Raw genomic sequence first — 16,123 nt, 5'->3', positions numbered from 1 at the left:
CCAGGTTAACTTTGTTCGACGAATAAATTCTAGTCGAATAAAAATATTAATTTTATTCGTCAAATAATCTAAAGTTAAACCCCAACTCTGGATTTAGGGTTTGTATAATTTGCATTGTGTGTAAAGTGTGTAATATTTTCTGGAATTGCTTTTAATTATGTTCCTGGAGATACTTTTATTAATTCAAGGGGAGCAGTTGTTGCTTTAGATGCGTAGGAAGGCACGTGCTTTGAAATCTACATTTTTTGGAACACACAGATTTCTGATAATTCTATGAAATCGTTCGATATTAATATGCCAGATACGTACAATTTTGAGAAATCGCGAGATTGTACAATGAATTTAGTTAATTTATGTATAATTTTATTTATTTATCTTGCATCTGTAATTGTCTTGTCTCTAATTTAGTTAATTTATGTATAATTTTATTTATTTATCTTGCATCTGTAATTGTCTTGTCTCTAATTTAGTTAATTTATGTATAATTTTATTTATTTATCTTGCATCTTAACTGGCATCTGTACATATTAAAATGGAAAAATGTTGTAAAGTGTCGTTACGATTAGACTTCCCCACAGTATTATTACTTTTGCTGTGTCTGTTCATGACCATCTACATTCTGACTCGTTACGGAGTCCCAAAATCGGGACACTGTACCAAAAGTGATGCGTTTTAACTAGGTGCATGTGAGTATTCAAATATTTCATACATATACGTTCGTTAAAATTAATTACAACTCGTTTAATTCAAATGCTGACGAATCCAAGAAGAATTTAATTATAGGAAATCGATGAAGTTGATTAAAACAAAACCTTTTAATTACAAATTTAAAAAGTCCCCTGCATCTTCAATACATAAATACCATTATTCTGAGCGTAAAAAGTCCACTACATCTTCAAATTTAACTCGCTAGATACAGTGCTATTACAACTTCAAAAATTTACACTTAGGGTTGTAAAAACAATATCTTCGATTTAAATTCAACACAACTTGATTCACATTACCTTAAAAAAAAAAATACGTACATAAAACAAATTCCCTTACCAATAAAACCTGCTTTTGAAAAGAGAAAACCCTCGTTTCAATTGCCTTATAAAAATCTCCAATTTTCTAAGCACCCAGAAACGCGAAACGTTGTCAAATTTTGAATACTCACACCAGTGTACTTATTGGTATCGACATTGTTCCAATAAAAAAAAAAAATGTTGCTGCGAAGGCAAACGCATGTACTCAAAACTCAAAAAAGAAAATCGTACTGAAGCCACATATTCGCTACACATCCAATATTCCAATGCACACCAAAGGCTGCTACTCTAATACCGTTTAAAAAAAAAAAATAATAAAAATAAACAATAGAGAAAAAGAAAATCACTGAGGCGTCGTGAATCGGCGACGATCTTACGACAGGCCGCGAACGAAAAGAGAAATGGCGTTCTTGCTGTTTCTTTTTTGTTTCTATAGAAGCAGTTATTTTGCAGAACGTTAACAAGCTACGTTGAGACCCGTGAAAGGTGTCGAAAGATTGCCAAGCGTGCTCTCTGGCATATGCAGGCTCGATCTTTCAACTAGTATGCAAATAAGAGACACTAGTAGCGGTTACAGGTAATAATTGTCGCATGTGGGAATGATGTAATTCAAATTCAGACAAATTACCGATCGCTGAATGCTACTGACACGTTCAACGCAGCGTGGATGATTAACCTAGTGATAGGATCCAGCATATCGCGACTAGTATCGAAACTTCAATATCAATCCTCATCAGTGAAATTGAACGGATTAACAATATGGGTCCAATAACACTCCATTTATCCGAATGAAATTTTATTTAATGACCGTTTTGCTGAGCTTACTGTTGGACCACTATAACACAAATTGTTTCCTTTTGCTATTATAGGCACAGACTACACGTGTATGAAAATGAGTTCAGTTTAAGAATAAATTATCAGCAATCAAAGGGGTGGAGTAGAAGATCGATGATTAAACGAAAATGTATCAACGACTTTATGTCCCCAAAATTGAATGAAATGAAATATTAATTCAAGCGAAAGAAATTTTACTCTTCATATAAACGAGTGCTACTATACTTTGAATAATGTTAATGAAGGATACAAATATTTGTACCGACACTCGAATTTCCATTAAAATCACTGCCGCGTTGAACGCATCGATCCACATCGGCAGACTAATGATAATTAATTAGACGTTATAATTTTGACTAATTTATGCTACATTAATTACGAGTCAATCGTGCATAGGCGACGATGAATTTAGGCACTGAAGACATTTACAAGGTTCTGTTGTTTATTGTCAGCGAATAATATTCTTTCTGGAACTGTTCAAGAGGGGGGAATGTCTTTCAGAGTCATTCAGAGTGGGCTGGGCACTAACGCGAGAGAAGAGTTGTGCCTCGTTGCAAACGAGAGCAATCAGCATCGAAAAGAAATAATTGTAGGAACTACGCGCTCAGTCCATCAAAATTTTGGGTTTACTGTGAAAAAGCATTACTAAAAATGTACGTTACACGATACAACAACGGCCGGTGTGATTAATACTGATTACTTCGAATGAGCTGAAGCTGCTTACGGCACCACCACCCTGCAAGTAATGAAAAAAAAAAAGAAAAAAAAAGAGAAACACCGTGTCTCTGTACCAACCATATTAATTTAATCTTGATAAGTGAAAGACGAGAATCAAGCGTCCTCCATTCTGCTGGGATACAGTACCGTTGAAAAGAAGTCGCGCTAAGTGTTATGCGACGCGGAACTACTTGTTGCCCCTTCCATTACTTCTTCCTTCTCAATCCAAAGAATTTTTGGAGGATAATTCGCTTGTTCTGTTCAGTTAGTTATTTGAAACAATCTACGTAAACTATTGAGAGAATGATTGATTTAGAAAAATTGGAGATTGATGGTGAAAATGGTTTCTATTTGCAGTGCTTAAAATGGAGATTGTTATTGACCTGCATTGAATAATCACGATGAAAAATGTGTTGGGAAAGTTCTTAGCTTAAGGGGAGGTTCCGGTCTACAGCCCCAAAAATAGGTGATCTTTAGGAATTAATTAAAGGAAAACTACTACATATAACTTAATGGGACTTTTTGCATTGCATTGAGGATGTCTTAAATTATAGAAATATATATTTTGTGTTGTAATTAATCATTGCAGACGGCACTGGGGAGTCGTTAAAGTCAAGGCGTCAAAAAAATCATCCAAATCGCTGGGACCTGTATCACCAAAAGTTATTATCCGATTCGACTGAAACTTTTTTTATTTTAAAGAATATACTTCTGGCTAGGAGGGAAACCAGACAAAATTACAAAAATGACATTTTTTAAAGAAAATAACGATACTTGAATTTTGAAATCACTTTTTCCCTAAACTGTTCGTCCTTTCCACGCCTTTAAAAATTATAAATTTTCACTATTTTGTAATTTTGTCTGGTTTCTCTCCTAGCCAGAAGTATATTCTTCAAAATAAAAAAAATTTCAGTCGAATCGGATAATAACTATTGGAGATACAGGTCCCACCGTTTTGAAAACACTGTTTCGAGAAAACCGCGTTCAAAGTTTTACCTGAGCGCCGAGTGGCCGGGTGTTACCCATGCATTTGCCGCTACTCAAGTGCCTATAACTTCGGGAATTTTACGAAATCCAACAAATCCTTTTAAACACGTATTCCTGAAAGGTTGAACAATCGAAAAACGAAATAAAAAAAAATCGAGTTTTTTTAGTTAGACGATAGCTATTAACATAATTTATAAAATTTGATTGTTTTTTATTTCAGACACGACATACAGCTGTTTTCAGGCCCACCGTTTAGCCGTCTAAAATCGAGAGACTTTCGGATACGTATGCATAACTTCCGAAGAACAATAGTTTTTTAACTGAAACTTTTTTTTTAAGTAGTTCATAATACTATGTAAAGATAGTGAAAAAACGGGAAATCTTCATCGAGCCGTTAACTTGTAAAAAAATCCACAAAATGTACACATTTTTCGAGGGTTCAAACGGGTATACCCCCTTAACAAGAAACGGTGGATTATCTCGTATGGAACCGAAGGGATTAAGAAATTGTTTGCGCAAAAGTCGTCTGATGTGGAGGGGAAGGTCTGTACCGCATAATGTGCCGTTTCACATCAAGCAACTTTTGTAAGAACAATTTTTTAATACCTTCCACTATTTCCAGTTAAAACGGACACACTATATGTAGTAAAAATAGTTTCCCTAATTTATCCTTCAGATTTTTCAGTAAGAACCAGCTAGCTTGGTGATTTATATTTGATAAGAATCACAAACATTAAAAAACAAAGGCTTGTGGTTCTCTTTTACGATCATTTTCTATGCCAAGTTAATAATTACTCCTTCAATGATATGTACTATTAGGAGCAGCTGTAATCCATTAACATTACTATGGAGAATAAGAGAATACACCAATTATCTAATCTTTACATAACACCGTTACCCATACCTCGAGCACTAATTGCCTATATACGGTTCTAAATACAGCAACGACAGAAAGAAAGAAGCGCGAAATGGCTCTCGCGGCCGGCATTCTGGCCAGAGACAAACAAGCTGGTTCGGTGTGTGTATCCTCCGTGCGTCCACGCACCTCTCGATTGTACAAAAAGATCGGATCGCAAGAATCCAAGGTTAGGGAGAGACTGTGATCGTTCGATCGAGCAACTCCGTTCGGATCAGAGAGGAGAACACGGGAGATGTAAAGAAAATACAAAAAGAGTACAACCTGGAGAAGTACTGTCTCACGGTGCAAAGTTACCGATAGCAAATGGTCCAGATATACGTCTATCGCAACGTACGTATACTAAACAATAATAATAACGTCCAAGTGTATATAACATGCAATAAAAAAAAAGAGAGCGCTAAAATACCCCCTACAAGTTTTACGCTCAGTGCGTAGAGAAAAAAAAATCATTAACAATTTGTCGTGCACAATAAGTTCTGAAGCCAAGCGAAGAAGGGAAGACAGAGCATACAAAAAAAATCAAATAAAAAGAAAAATAAAGATAAATAAATAAGTAAATAAATATATATATATATATATAGAGATATATACGTAAAAGTAATTGTCGGAAGGGTCTTACCCTGGAGGACGAGGGGGCACTTCCGGCACTCCCAATGGCCCAGCTCTTGGCAGGGCCATCGCTAACCACAGCCTCACCTAGTTAGGACATTGTAACAGTAGGCGTTACCACCAGTCTTTATTATAAACAATGCGTTTTCTTACATGAAGCACAGGTATTCGTGGCCAGTGTGTCTTGCACACCTTGCATATCGTCTACGTATTTAATAGCAGAGGGGGTAGTTTCCGCGGGAAATACGAACGACCGTTTCCGTTTCTCTGACTCTATGCAAGGGAAACAATGATGGCTCTGAACACCATCAAAAGGGAGGGGAGACAATGTCTATTATTGTTTTTTTTTTTTATGCGAAAGTTGGACTCGATGGTTGAAGTAACAGACACTAGAAATATCGAGCAATCGATACGTATTCTGAGCACAGGCAAAAAGGGTGAAAGGAACGACAGTCGGAAAGCATGTACGGCGAGACGGTTACATTATAATAAATTTCGGTGCCGCGAAATACACGTAAATTCGGTTGGAAATATTTGGCTTTGTTGGTTGTTAAATCGGGGTTGAATTGTACCATTCGACGGGGACAGAAAGAATTATTAAAAATTTTACACGTTGGTTACTTGCGAATTTTGTTCAAGTATGCGGTAACACAGAGGCAACTCAATTAATAGAACGATGTCGGCTGGCGATTGACACTTTTAGAACACGATAAAAATATAAATTGCCTGCGCAAAGCAGTTCTATTGGTGTAATTTACTGCTTCGCTTTGTGTAAGTCTCGACTATGATATTAAACTGTTTTTGAACTAGAATCTTCAGAACATAATAGAAGCACATTTTATTCACTCTTATGAGGAGTGACGTTACCCTGCCACTGACACTCCAATCAGCTACTTGTGTTTCAAGTATCCGTAATTCGTGAAACTGTTGAATGCCAATTGATCGTCTCAGAATTAAGTTAAATGGACAGCCCTTGAAATTTGTTATACAGTTACATGTCAAGAAGACGAATTCGAATTCCATATACTTTCTGCAGAATCCCTATAACACTTTTTCACAGTTCCCAGCATTTCAACGTTTTCATGCACGTGAAAGACTGGCACGAGAAAAGAACCGTCGACACTACATGGAGGACCATTAACATCGTGTTAGTACCAAGGAGCCAACGAGGTATGTCAACGAATAAAAGAATCATTTCTATTTGTACCACGAGTCTTTTCCATCCCCCCTGTTTCGCTTAAAAGAATTAGCTGTGGTCGCCGAGTGGGCGCCATTCGATTACGAAAGCCCGGACTTAATTATTGCTTAATCGTTGCTCACACGAAAGCTTGAACCGCCCTCTAGACGCGCGGCTTTCGAAACGAGAAACAGGAAACGAGCCTCCTTCCTCGAACCGACGTACCTGCAGAAGACATTTCAAACGTCAGACCAAGTGCTTCGAGATCGTCCTGAGAAACTTGACCGGGCAGGTTGTTCTGGATGTTGTTGGGTACCCTTTGCTGTTGCTGTTGCTGCTGCGTCCGCGCGCCGACTATCGCTCTCAATTCTTGCCGCACGAACTCCGAGGTGCTGCTGGCGTTCCCTGTGACAAAACGAAACGAGGACTCGGTCAATATTCCGGGCACCCGTACAGATCACGATCTTCGCGCCCCTTAGCGAATAGGACCAACGGCAACGACACATCCTCGCAGTTACTCGTAGATCGTGTCCTTACATGTGCAAGCAGCCGTAACGTAAGTTAGTCAAAGGTACAGGATGAATGCTTTATTACAAAATACGGTATTTACAATATCGCATTTAACATAGTTCGCAACAACTTATGCTGTAACAAAGGTATCTGATGTCTGGCCCATCCGTTCGCGGGGATTTCATGACTTTCAAGCACGATGAAGTTCTTGGCGGAAAGCGAGAAGGAGAGAAAGAGAAAGAGAGAGAGAAAGAGAGAAAGAAAGAAAGAAAGAGAGAGAGAGAAAGAGAGAGAGAGAGAGAGAGAGAGAAAGAGAGAGAGAGAGAAAGAGAGAGAGAGAGAGAAAGAAAGAGAGCGAGAAAGAGAGAGAGAAAAAGAAAGAGAGAGAGAAAAAGAAAGAGAGAGAGAAAAAGAGAGAGGGGAGAGAAAAAGAAAGAGAGAGAGAAAAAGAGAGAGGGGAGAGAAAAAGAAAGAGAGAGAGAAAAAGAGAGAGGGGAGAGAGAGAGGGAGAGAGAGAGGGAGAGAGAGAGAGAGAGAGAGAAATAACAAATAAAATGATAAAGGTGAGACGAAGCTTCGGATCGTTCGATGGGAGCAACGTGTGTAAGCTTAAGCCGCGATCCCACGTGTGCAACGCGTAACACAGAACACGTTTGTGATGTGCATACTTGATCCTTTTGTGAGAAAATAAATTCTTCTCACATGGATTACTGTAATTATAGACAACTGTTTTGAATTGTACTACGCAAAACTAAATTAATCGAATTACGCGTTACACGTTGTTAGCAGTAGCGTAATTATTACTAATATTTTGCAATACGTGAATTTTGTATCAAAGAGTTGGTGTTTTTTTTTTTTTTTTTTTTAAGATGGTTTACGGAGAAGGGTCTGAAACGGGGTTTGAGCTGCGCGTTGCACTCGTGGGAACGTGGCTTTAGATCACATAAAACGGATGTCCGACACAGACATTAATGTAGACTGCTCTCGACGGATGTTTTAATAACACTGCGGTTTAGTGACGATGATTAATCACAAAAGCTCGATGCACTGTACATGAAAATGCGTCGTTTGTTAGTAGACCTTCTCTTTTTTCGTTATTCAAGGGCGAGACGGCCTTGAAAACCGGTGGCTTTCACAGTGAAGACCCACTTAATCGTACCATACGGACGAACACTGCCACGGAGATTGGAGAATGATTAAACTGACAGGACATTTAACTTTGTACATTTCACTTTGCTGCCACTTTAACGTTAGAGCACAAACGCACCTAGGACATTGTAGTTATTTTAATTTTAAACCGTTAATCAATTCTTCTTCGGATTGCCTTCTTTCAAATCGTTATCGTGCGTTTCAATTTTCCAATTTTTTTTCATTTTGCTATTACGTTTACTAAGAACATTTTCGAAATCATATTCAAGTTAGTTCGATCCCTTTTTTTAATGGGAAACAGAGACGAAATAATTATTACTGTAAAGATTACAAAATGTGCAAGAATCACTGTCACTGACAGTCAGCATCAAAACGAAAACGAATCGTACTTCATGAAAGAAAATAACCAGACGCTTGCGTCGATCATGCTCCAATTGTAATATATCGCCGATTTATCCCGCGAACGTAAAAAATAATTCGTACGGGCAGATAACAATTGTGGGGTGATCAAAGATTAATGAGGAAACACAACAAAACAAAACACATAGAACGAAATTGCGTGATACATTAAGCACAAATAATTAAACACAAATTGAGTAAGACGAAAATGAGAGAGAAATGAGAAGATTACGCCGAGTTCCCAAAGCCGACGTAAATTGCATTGAAATTTTCGGAAAAAAGTGTAATATTAATTCGAACCTTTGAAGAACTAAGTAGTTTTCAAAAATCACGATATTCCGCTTTGATTGCAAAATTTGCGGTAGAAAATACTTCGATAACGAAGTGAATACAATGTTTTTTTAATACTTTCAAGAATTTACGTTCGACTTTCAATTAAATTTCACACCCCATAAATTGAATTCTCGACGGTGAATCAATTTAAAAAAAAGAAAATAGTAGTTCAACGTTGGAGGCCTACAAATGGCATAATTATTAAATTACTGCTAAGTCACGGTTGTTACACAGCTATGTAAAAGATTCAGTCTTATGATACCGAGGCAGCAATACTTATTAGTGTAAACACATGTGGTGCAAGTGATAGTGACGCTAATTTACGTGTTCCGGAAGTGTCGGAGATAGTCACTAAAACAGTGCGAACATGTTCTGAACCGGAAATGGGCAAATTACTACTCAAACGTATAATTCTTGGCAATTATTTTTCTTCTTATTATCATATTATCTCGTCCTGAATATTCCTCGTGGCACGTAGCAAAATAAAAAATAATTAATTCACATATTTCTTTTTAACCACTTTGCCACACATACGGAATCCAACATAAGCTTCAACGTCGAAAGGAAAAAATTATAAATTTGTACATGTAAATAATTATCCTGCTTCGTTATTGCACAAGAACATTCTTTTCCTACGTTCTCGATTTATTCGTACAGATGAAATTCATCTTCTGGATTTTACTGAGTCGCTAAATTGTATTTTCTAAATAAGATCTAGTAACGATTTGCCCACTTCTGTTTCCATTCCATCTTAAAAAGTACGGGGGTGATCTTAAACGCAATACTGAATCACAAGAAAGGTACCTAAGAAGATATGATACAAAGGGCAAGTCTCTCCTACGTGGCTTATCTACTAATGCTGTTACATAAGTACAGTCGGTGTCTACAATTCACCATAGGGGGAAAGTGTGTTCTCTCTATCGCTAAAAAAAAGAGGTAGAGTGCAGTCGAACATCGAGGTGTTTGTATCGCTTGGAATTAGTGTCGGAAAGGTGTTCCTCGTAGATGCCAATGAACTTGTACTATGTTACATCACAGTTGGTAGGGGCACAGGTGATCGATTTCTCCCAGACACGAGGCCTTTTCTTTACACCGCGGTTACAAAGTGCAGACCTCCGACAACCAGCATAGGATTAGTTCATTCGAACTCTGTTATTATTCCTCGCGTAGGAAGGTCTGACACTCTGTCACGTTAGGAACACGTATGAACTGTTATTCACAAGATGAGAGGACATCTGATGAAGAATACGAGGTGGCTGAAGTTAATCCGTACAGTTAATAACAAATGTTTCCTTTTATTTCTTCTTTTTCGTGTGATTGCGTTTGAAAAATCTGAATATCGCCAGCTGCATGAATGATCGCAGCAACTCCTTTTAGTGCAGAAGGAGATATATAAGTGAGAATAAAACGTAACGGATAAAAGATTCGAGATTCTGTAAATTGTTAATTTCTATTCTTATTTTAAAATAAGGAAATTAGTAAATTGTTGAGATAAGAAAAAGTTACAACAAAAAATGCGACTATTTAAAAGTTACAGACATTTCCTACGTTGAATTCTGGCGATTCATGGAAGCTATATAAAAGTTATAAAAGTTAATTGTGAACATAAGTTATTAAGTTTTGTTGTATCCTCAGTCAAGAAAGAAAATAAGTAGCTTATATCTTTTTTTTGTCTGCACGTAACACATTCACATCTTTCAAGCAAGATCAGAAAAGAAGAAAAAAAAGAGGGGGCGGGGGGTGAACAGAATCCCTCGGTTCGTATTCCTGTATAACAAAATGAGTGGAGAATGCATGTACAACTGGATTCGAACTTATAAACAAAAACACCATGCAACAATTAGCGCTAGTCTCAACAGGGTACGCTACTCTGCGTTTACTTCTGACTGGGTGCATGAAAATGGCAATCGGAGTAGAGACGTGTGACAGCGAATTATGATGATAGTGGTAACGTTTCGTTTCATCTCTTCTGATCCATCAAACATCCACGATATCCAGATGCAAGAAGCTGAAATTCGAGCGGAAGATCGGCTAAATGCCAATTCAGTGAAAGAAAGTGAATCCGGTGGGAAGTTAAACGTGAAATGATAGCCATCAAAGTACAGACACTGTGATCACAACTATATCCAACAAAGCAAAAGTAACGAATCGCCGCGCGTTACGATGAGGAGGCAGAGAAAGAGCAATGCGATGACACGAGAGCGAAACAACGGTCGAAATCGATATGAGGTGGCTCCAAGTGGCACAGCGCGACAGCTAGGTGCTCCTTAGAACCTGATTAGCCACGCAGCAACACGCACCGCTACCCAGGCTTAGCGTGAGATGTGAAAAGAGGGCTAGCAGGGCGAAATGATAGGTAACACTGAACGCATGGCTACGCCGCTTTCGAAAGACGATCATCATATTTACACTGCTCGGGGTAGACAACGACAGGAAGGCGGGGTGGTGTTGGTGAGAGAATGATGTGCTTCCATGTACCAAAAAAATGTCTCATGCCTTTGCGCCGTCTGGTGATACAGTGGGTGTGTGGGGGGGGGGTTTCCTTTCGTTTTTAGATAAGAATGCCAGGGAGGGTTCTGGTGGAGGATGTAATGATGACGAAGTGATGGTCACATGACATTAAATGGTCACATGACTTACCACCCAATTGGTGATTGACAGGATTACCGGGAGGCAGAGGCCTGGCATCCTGCGTGTCCCCAGGCCCTGACGAATAGAGTGGAACAGACGTCCGATCGTAACAGAACTGATTGTTCTGCATGTCAGCTGTGTTGATAGTATTGGCGGTGGTGTGGTATATCATAGAAGAATGTTGTTGGTTGGAGAAGTGTTGTTGGGTATTCGTTACGTTGTGTTGATTGTGAGTCGGTGTTGCTGGGCAACCCGAATGTGGATGACTAGGTGAAAGAAGAGGCTGTTGTTCCTTACTCACTCCGCCGTAGTGCCGGGGCGAACCGAGCCCACCTGCAACATCAAGCCTGTCTATCTCCTTGTTCCTCTCGCTTCGTAGCAAACATTTAACGTATCTAGCGGCTTCCCTCCATGCTTCGACAGCGGCCGTAGGCCTTACGGTCGTGTTGAAATTAATAACGCTTTTTAGAAGATTAGGTATGCCTGACACGCGCAATACATGTTGCTCTGTGCGGTAGTAATTCACGATCTAACACCTGGGTGCACGAGGCTCTGGTCACCGATTTGGTTGAAATCCTGCATACGGTTAATCCGTGGTATGTATAATAATGGGAGTGCACTAGACAATATTTTATGAGAAGATCGAGTTGAAAGTTTTGCCTTTTACGGAGCCTGTATGTTGATGTACATACATGTATGTAAGAACGAGATAGATTTAATTAACTAATTGTGAGGATAATTAAAAGTTGGGGAGAATCGCAATGTATGTTTGGAATTACTGTATGGATTACAGTAATCCATCAGTATCTAATACAGTAGCCAAAAAAAGGCAAAGCTATGAAGTCGATTTTCTCGCTAACTTTTCAGTGGTGCGCCCTATGCGTTGAATATATTCTTATACATGTTGTGCACTAGCTGTGTACAGAATTTTAGCCGAATCGATGACCCGAACCTCGTGTACCCTCTAGATACTTCGTATATACTGTCAATGAATTTAGAATCGATTGAACATTTGTGTGATTGTACTTGCATGGGTTTTATACAAATGTAAATAATTTTTTTTTAATTACTTTAGAGAAATATACAAGTCGATATTGGAAAATTCTTATATTTTATTTTGTTTATGTAAAATATTATTGTATCGTACTATTCAATTAGTGTCGCCTATAAAATGTATATTCTAACATGGAAAGTAGTAAAGGTATTTTCGTTAATTTTTAAGTTTTTAATTCTTTATCAAGATTCTGTATGTGCAGATAATTTTGTAAACCATTTGTAAACTTTATAATACCAATGTCTACACTGACATTACTTAATAACATTGAAAAAAGTACCCATTTCTTATATTTTCTTTAGGAAACCTGTAGTACACATTTATCGCAAATAATTCGATTTGTACTAACACGAAAAATAGTACAGGCACAACAATGACTGACACATATCTGTATGCGTGCTCGCCTAATCTAAACGTAAATACCTTTGCTGTTCTCGAATATTGAACAGAATAAAGATATATAAACATTTTAATCAGTTTGTGTACTTACCTATTTCAAACAAATATCTTTTTTCAATCACACCTTCCGCTGAACAAATTACGTATTGTATATCTTTATGAATACTTAACGTTAACCGCACCAATATGTAATACTTGGAATATCTTTAATGACACCGATATGGCGAACAAAACTACGGCACGATCACCATCTCTTAATTCATCGAAACGTTTCGCACAAGTTATAAAACTTATAGTCAAACTAATGGTCAGAAGAAAGGTTAAAATTGATATTTTTATCTGTGTATACACGTAACCTTGAGATTCAATTTTCCTGTCCCACTACCTGGGACAAAGACTATACGACACGCTTCGTTTATATTTCTGCTTTCTTTTGACCACTAATATACAAGAAAACATCACCCCCATCCCACACTGAAACTCATCTACGACCCTCCCCGAGTGTCTCATTCCCAAATACCGATGATAAAGTACCACACTATCCTCACGTAAAAAAAAAAGATATCACACCGCTCGTAATCGAAGAAAAAAGTGCACAGAACCATCTCACAACAATCAATACGTAATAAATGCACTGCTGGTATAAGTAGAATTCATGAAATCGTCTTGATATAAGTTTCCGCGATACGATCACGATCGAAATCATTACGAGCACAACGTCAACCTACCTGGCAGCTGAGTCGTGGCTGAAGGTGTAGACGTGGTCCGTTGCAACCGATATTGGGCAGAAGGATTTGGCGCGCCAGGATTAGGACCAGGTGGAAATTGGCTGGCTGTGGGGGACGTAGGTGGGGGAAAGGTTTCCGCGGGGAACGGAGATTGCCGTGCAGATGCTGGGGTTCCTGGTGACGGCATCGACCGCTGTTGTTGCTGCAACTGCTGCTGCGCGGTGGGCTGCTGCTGCGATCTCACCTGGTTAACGTTGAACAGCCTCGGGGTGTTACCGTAGTTGCCCTTACAATCGCGAAACATGAAACGAACGTTAATCCATCACCTCCGTACACAACGTGTGTAAAAACTATGCGAATGATGCAAAAGAGGCATGGCGCGTCGCATAACTAATTCGCGCACCCATCCGACTGATTAAACGAAAATAAAACTTAAAAATAAAAATGAAACTACGGGGCAGGCATTTAGGGCGGCTCGTATAATTAAACGGCTCTTAAACTTACTTGCGTCACTCGTGGTGACAGCGGCTGCGGATGAGAGAATGATAGAATACCAGCGGGAGAATGCGGCGAGAGTCGCGCCGCAGCAGATACTTGTTGACCACTGTTGAAATTATTGTTTACAATGGGGCTAGAAATAAAAGAGCTCGTTACGTAACGATCGTGCGACTAATAGCGTCTAGATCGAGCTGCTTACTGTTGCGGTATCGTCGATGGATGGGAGTACGAGTGAGCAAGCCGGTGACCGGAAGGCATCTGGACGGATCCCCCATAACCTGGAGAGACTTGTGAATCTGGGACACTCGACCGCTGGAAAAAGTGAGAAATAATCGGTGTAGTATGAAGCTTACCGATTCATTTTTTCTTAACCATCCATTACATAAGATGTCTCACAAGACGATCGACAAGCTTCTCCAGCACGACTTGTCAGACGCGCTGGAAGAGTTTGCCGATTGCCACGCAAGACGCCTCTGCACAGTGAAAATGAGCTACGGTTACCTGTAAGGACACATTTGGCGCGACAGTATTGTTGAGAAGGTTGTCGATGTTATGGATGCCGGTAGTAATTTGGTCCGTAGCTGTAGCGTTGGAAGGGATGAGTAACTGCTGCTGCTGCTGTTGCTGCAGCAGCCTCTGTTTTAACTGTTGCTGCTGTTGCTGCTGTATCAGCTTTGCCCGTTGCTGCTGCAGCAACGGCTGCTGCTGCGCGAACTGAGCGGTAGCCTGCCTGACGCCTGGTTGCGTGTTAAACCTCATCCTCGGCTGTTGCTGGTACATTGGCGGTGGCTGGTAACTATGGCTCGTCGTTACCGGCGTAGTTCCCAACTGAAATTATAGCGGTCGTAAATGTTAACTACTGCGGCCAGGTAAAGATGTTAACACAGGCGTGCGGGGCGGTAATGCCGGGAGGGCCGCGCTGACACGGCAAATGATAAAAATCTATTACTATTATTACGCGATCGCGGCGAAAAATAGGGGAAGGTGGGTATTAACTTACCGCGGTAGAATAAGCTGGAGGCGTGCCGGGGATCGTTATGGTGGAAGACGTTGGATTTACGGCAGTCTCGCACAACATCAACGACTTTTGTATCGCGTTAATCGCCATCTTCTCGTTCAGTACGTTGTTCTGCGGCGCTTCGATTACGTCTAGGAGATTTGCTATCGCAGACGACGACTCTATTGAATGGAAAATTATCGTGTCCGTAATGATGCTACTTTCGCTGTCACTGAATCTCCTCCCTTTGAATGTGTCAACTAGTTACTCACTAATGTCTCTCGGATCGTTTTTCTTACTACATGCGCGCGAGCTTTTTACAATCTATGCTGTGACAGCGAAAGCTTAGAATCATGTTGAAAACGCAATAAATATTAGGGAGTACGTGTAAGGTGAACACATGTCAGGAATCGATCGTAGATTGTGCGCAATGATTGATAGGGGTACCTGCGATAGCTTCGTCCGGCACGAACTCGATAACCTGATCCAAAATGTCGGAGAGATCGGGGTCTGACGACTGGTTGTCCCAACTACTCGGATCGGTGCTTGCTTGATGATACTCCCCGCTGCCTGTGAATTCCGAATCCATCTGACCCATTTGCGGTCTTTGTTGCTGCAAACACACACGAGTCGCTTGTACACAGCCGCGAGACTTGCGCCATTTTATTAAATTCCATTTTAAACGCAAGTGTCTTAAAATGATAGCTCATAAGATATTTTTTTAATATTTACAGAATTTTGCACAAATTTTCTTCGACCCCAACTTGTGGACGATAGTGTATACGATAGCAAAGTATTCTGTCAAAAAAAAATTAATCTATTTAAAACGTTCTCACATATAGATAAGTCGATTATTACCTGACTTAGCATATGACTGAGGTAGGTATTGGTTGTTTGACGAGGTAGTTGTCTCGACTGGCTTTGGAGAGGAGTACGCGCGGAAGTCGCAGTAGTTGTGATCGTATTGTTACCACCAACTGATTGCATGCTGCCACCCGTCCATGGTTGCTGCTGTTGTTGCTGCTGCTGCTGCTGCTGCTGCTGTTGTTGTTGTTGTTGTTGTTGCTGCTGCTGCGATTGCGGCTGCGGTTGTGGCTGTGATTGCTGCGGTGGTTGCTGTGGTTTCAATCCTATGCGAAGCAGCTTATCCTACAGAA

General features: G+C 39.8%; 1 protein-coding gene across 18 annotated transcripts in view; it reads right to left on the bottom strand.

Annotated features, from left to right (window-relative positions):
- The window catches only part of LOC143379016 (uncharacterized), a 202,293-nt gene that overhangs the window by 3,836 nt on the left and 182,334 nt on the right, over positions 1-16,123 (bottom strand). For 8 of the 18 annotated variants that reach the window (XM_076831277.1, XM_076831264.1, XM_076831271.1 and 5 more), the window contains 11 exons: positions 15,825-16,115; positions 15,699-15,764; positions 15,414-15,579; positions 14,970-15,148; positions 14,471-14,797; positions 14,169-14,281; positions 13,976-14,102; positions 13,472-13,757; positions 11,300-11,623; positions 6,494-6,673; positions 5,102-5,178 (listed from right to left, as the gene is read on the bottom strand). In XM_076831277.1, the coding sequence (XP_076687392.1) occupies positions 5,102-5,178; positions 6,494-6,673; positions 11,300-11,623; positions 13,472-13,757; positions 13,976-14,102; positions 14,169-14,281; positions 14,471-14,797; positions 14,970-15,148; positions 15,414-15,579; positions 15,699-15,764; positions 15,825-16,115 (2,136 nt within the window). The remainder of the gene's footprint in view (positions 1-5,101; positions 5,179-6,493; positions 6,674-11,299; positions 11,624-13,471; positions 13,758-13,975; positions 14,103-14,168; positions 14,282-14,470; positions 14,798-14,969; positions 15,149-15,413; positions 15,580-15,698; positions 15,765-15,824; positions 16,116-16,123) is intronic. The other 10 variants (XM_076831273.1, XM_076831280.1, XM_076831270.1 and 7 more) reach the window with 6 other exon arrangements.

The sequence above is a fragment of the Andrena cerasifolii genome, chromosome 2 (assembly GCF_050908995.1).
Source record: "Andrena cerasifolii isolate SP2316 chromosome 2, iyAndCera1_principal, whole genome shotgun sequence".
NCBI classification, from domain to species: domain Eukaryota; kingdom Metazoa; phylum Arthropoda; class Insecta; order Hymenoptera; family Andrenidae; genus Andrena; species Andrena cerasifolii.
This window is presented reverse-complemented; position numbering and strand designations above follow the sequence as displayed.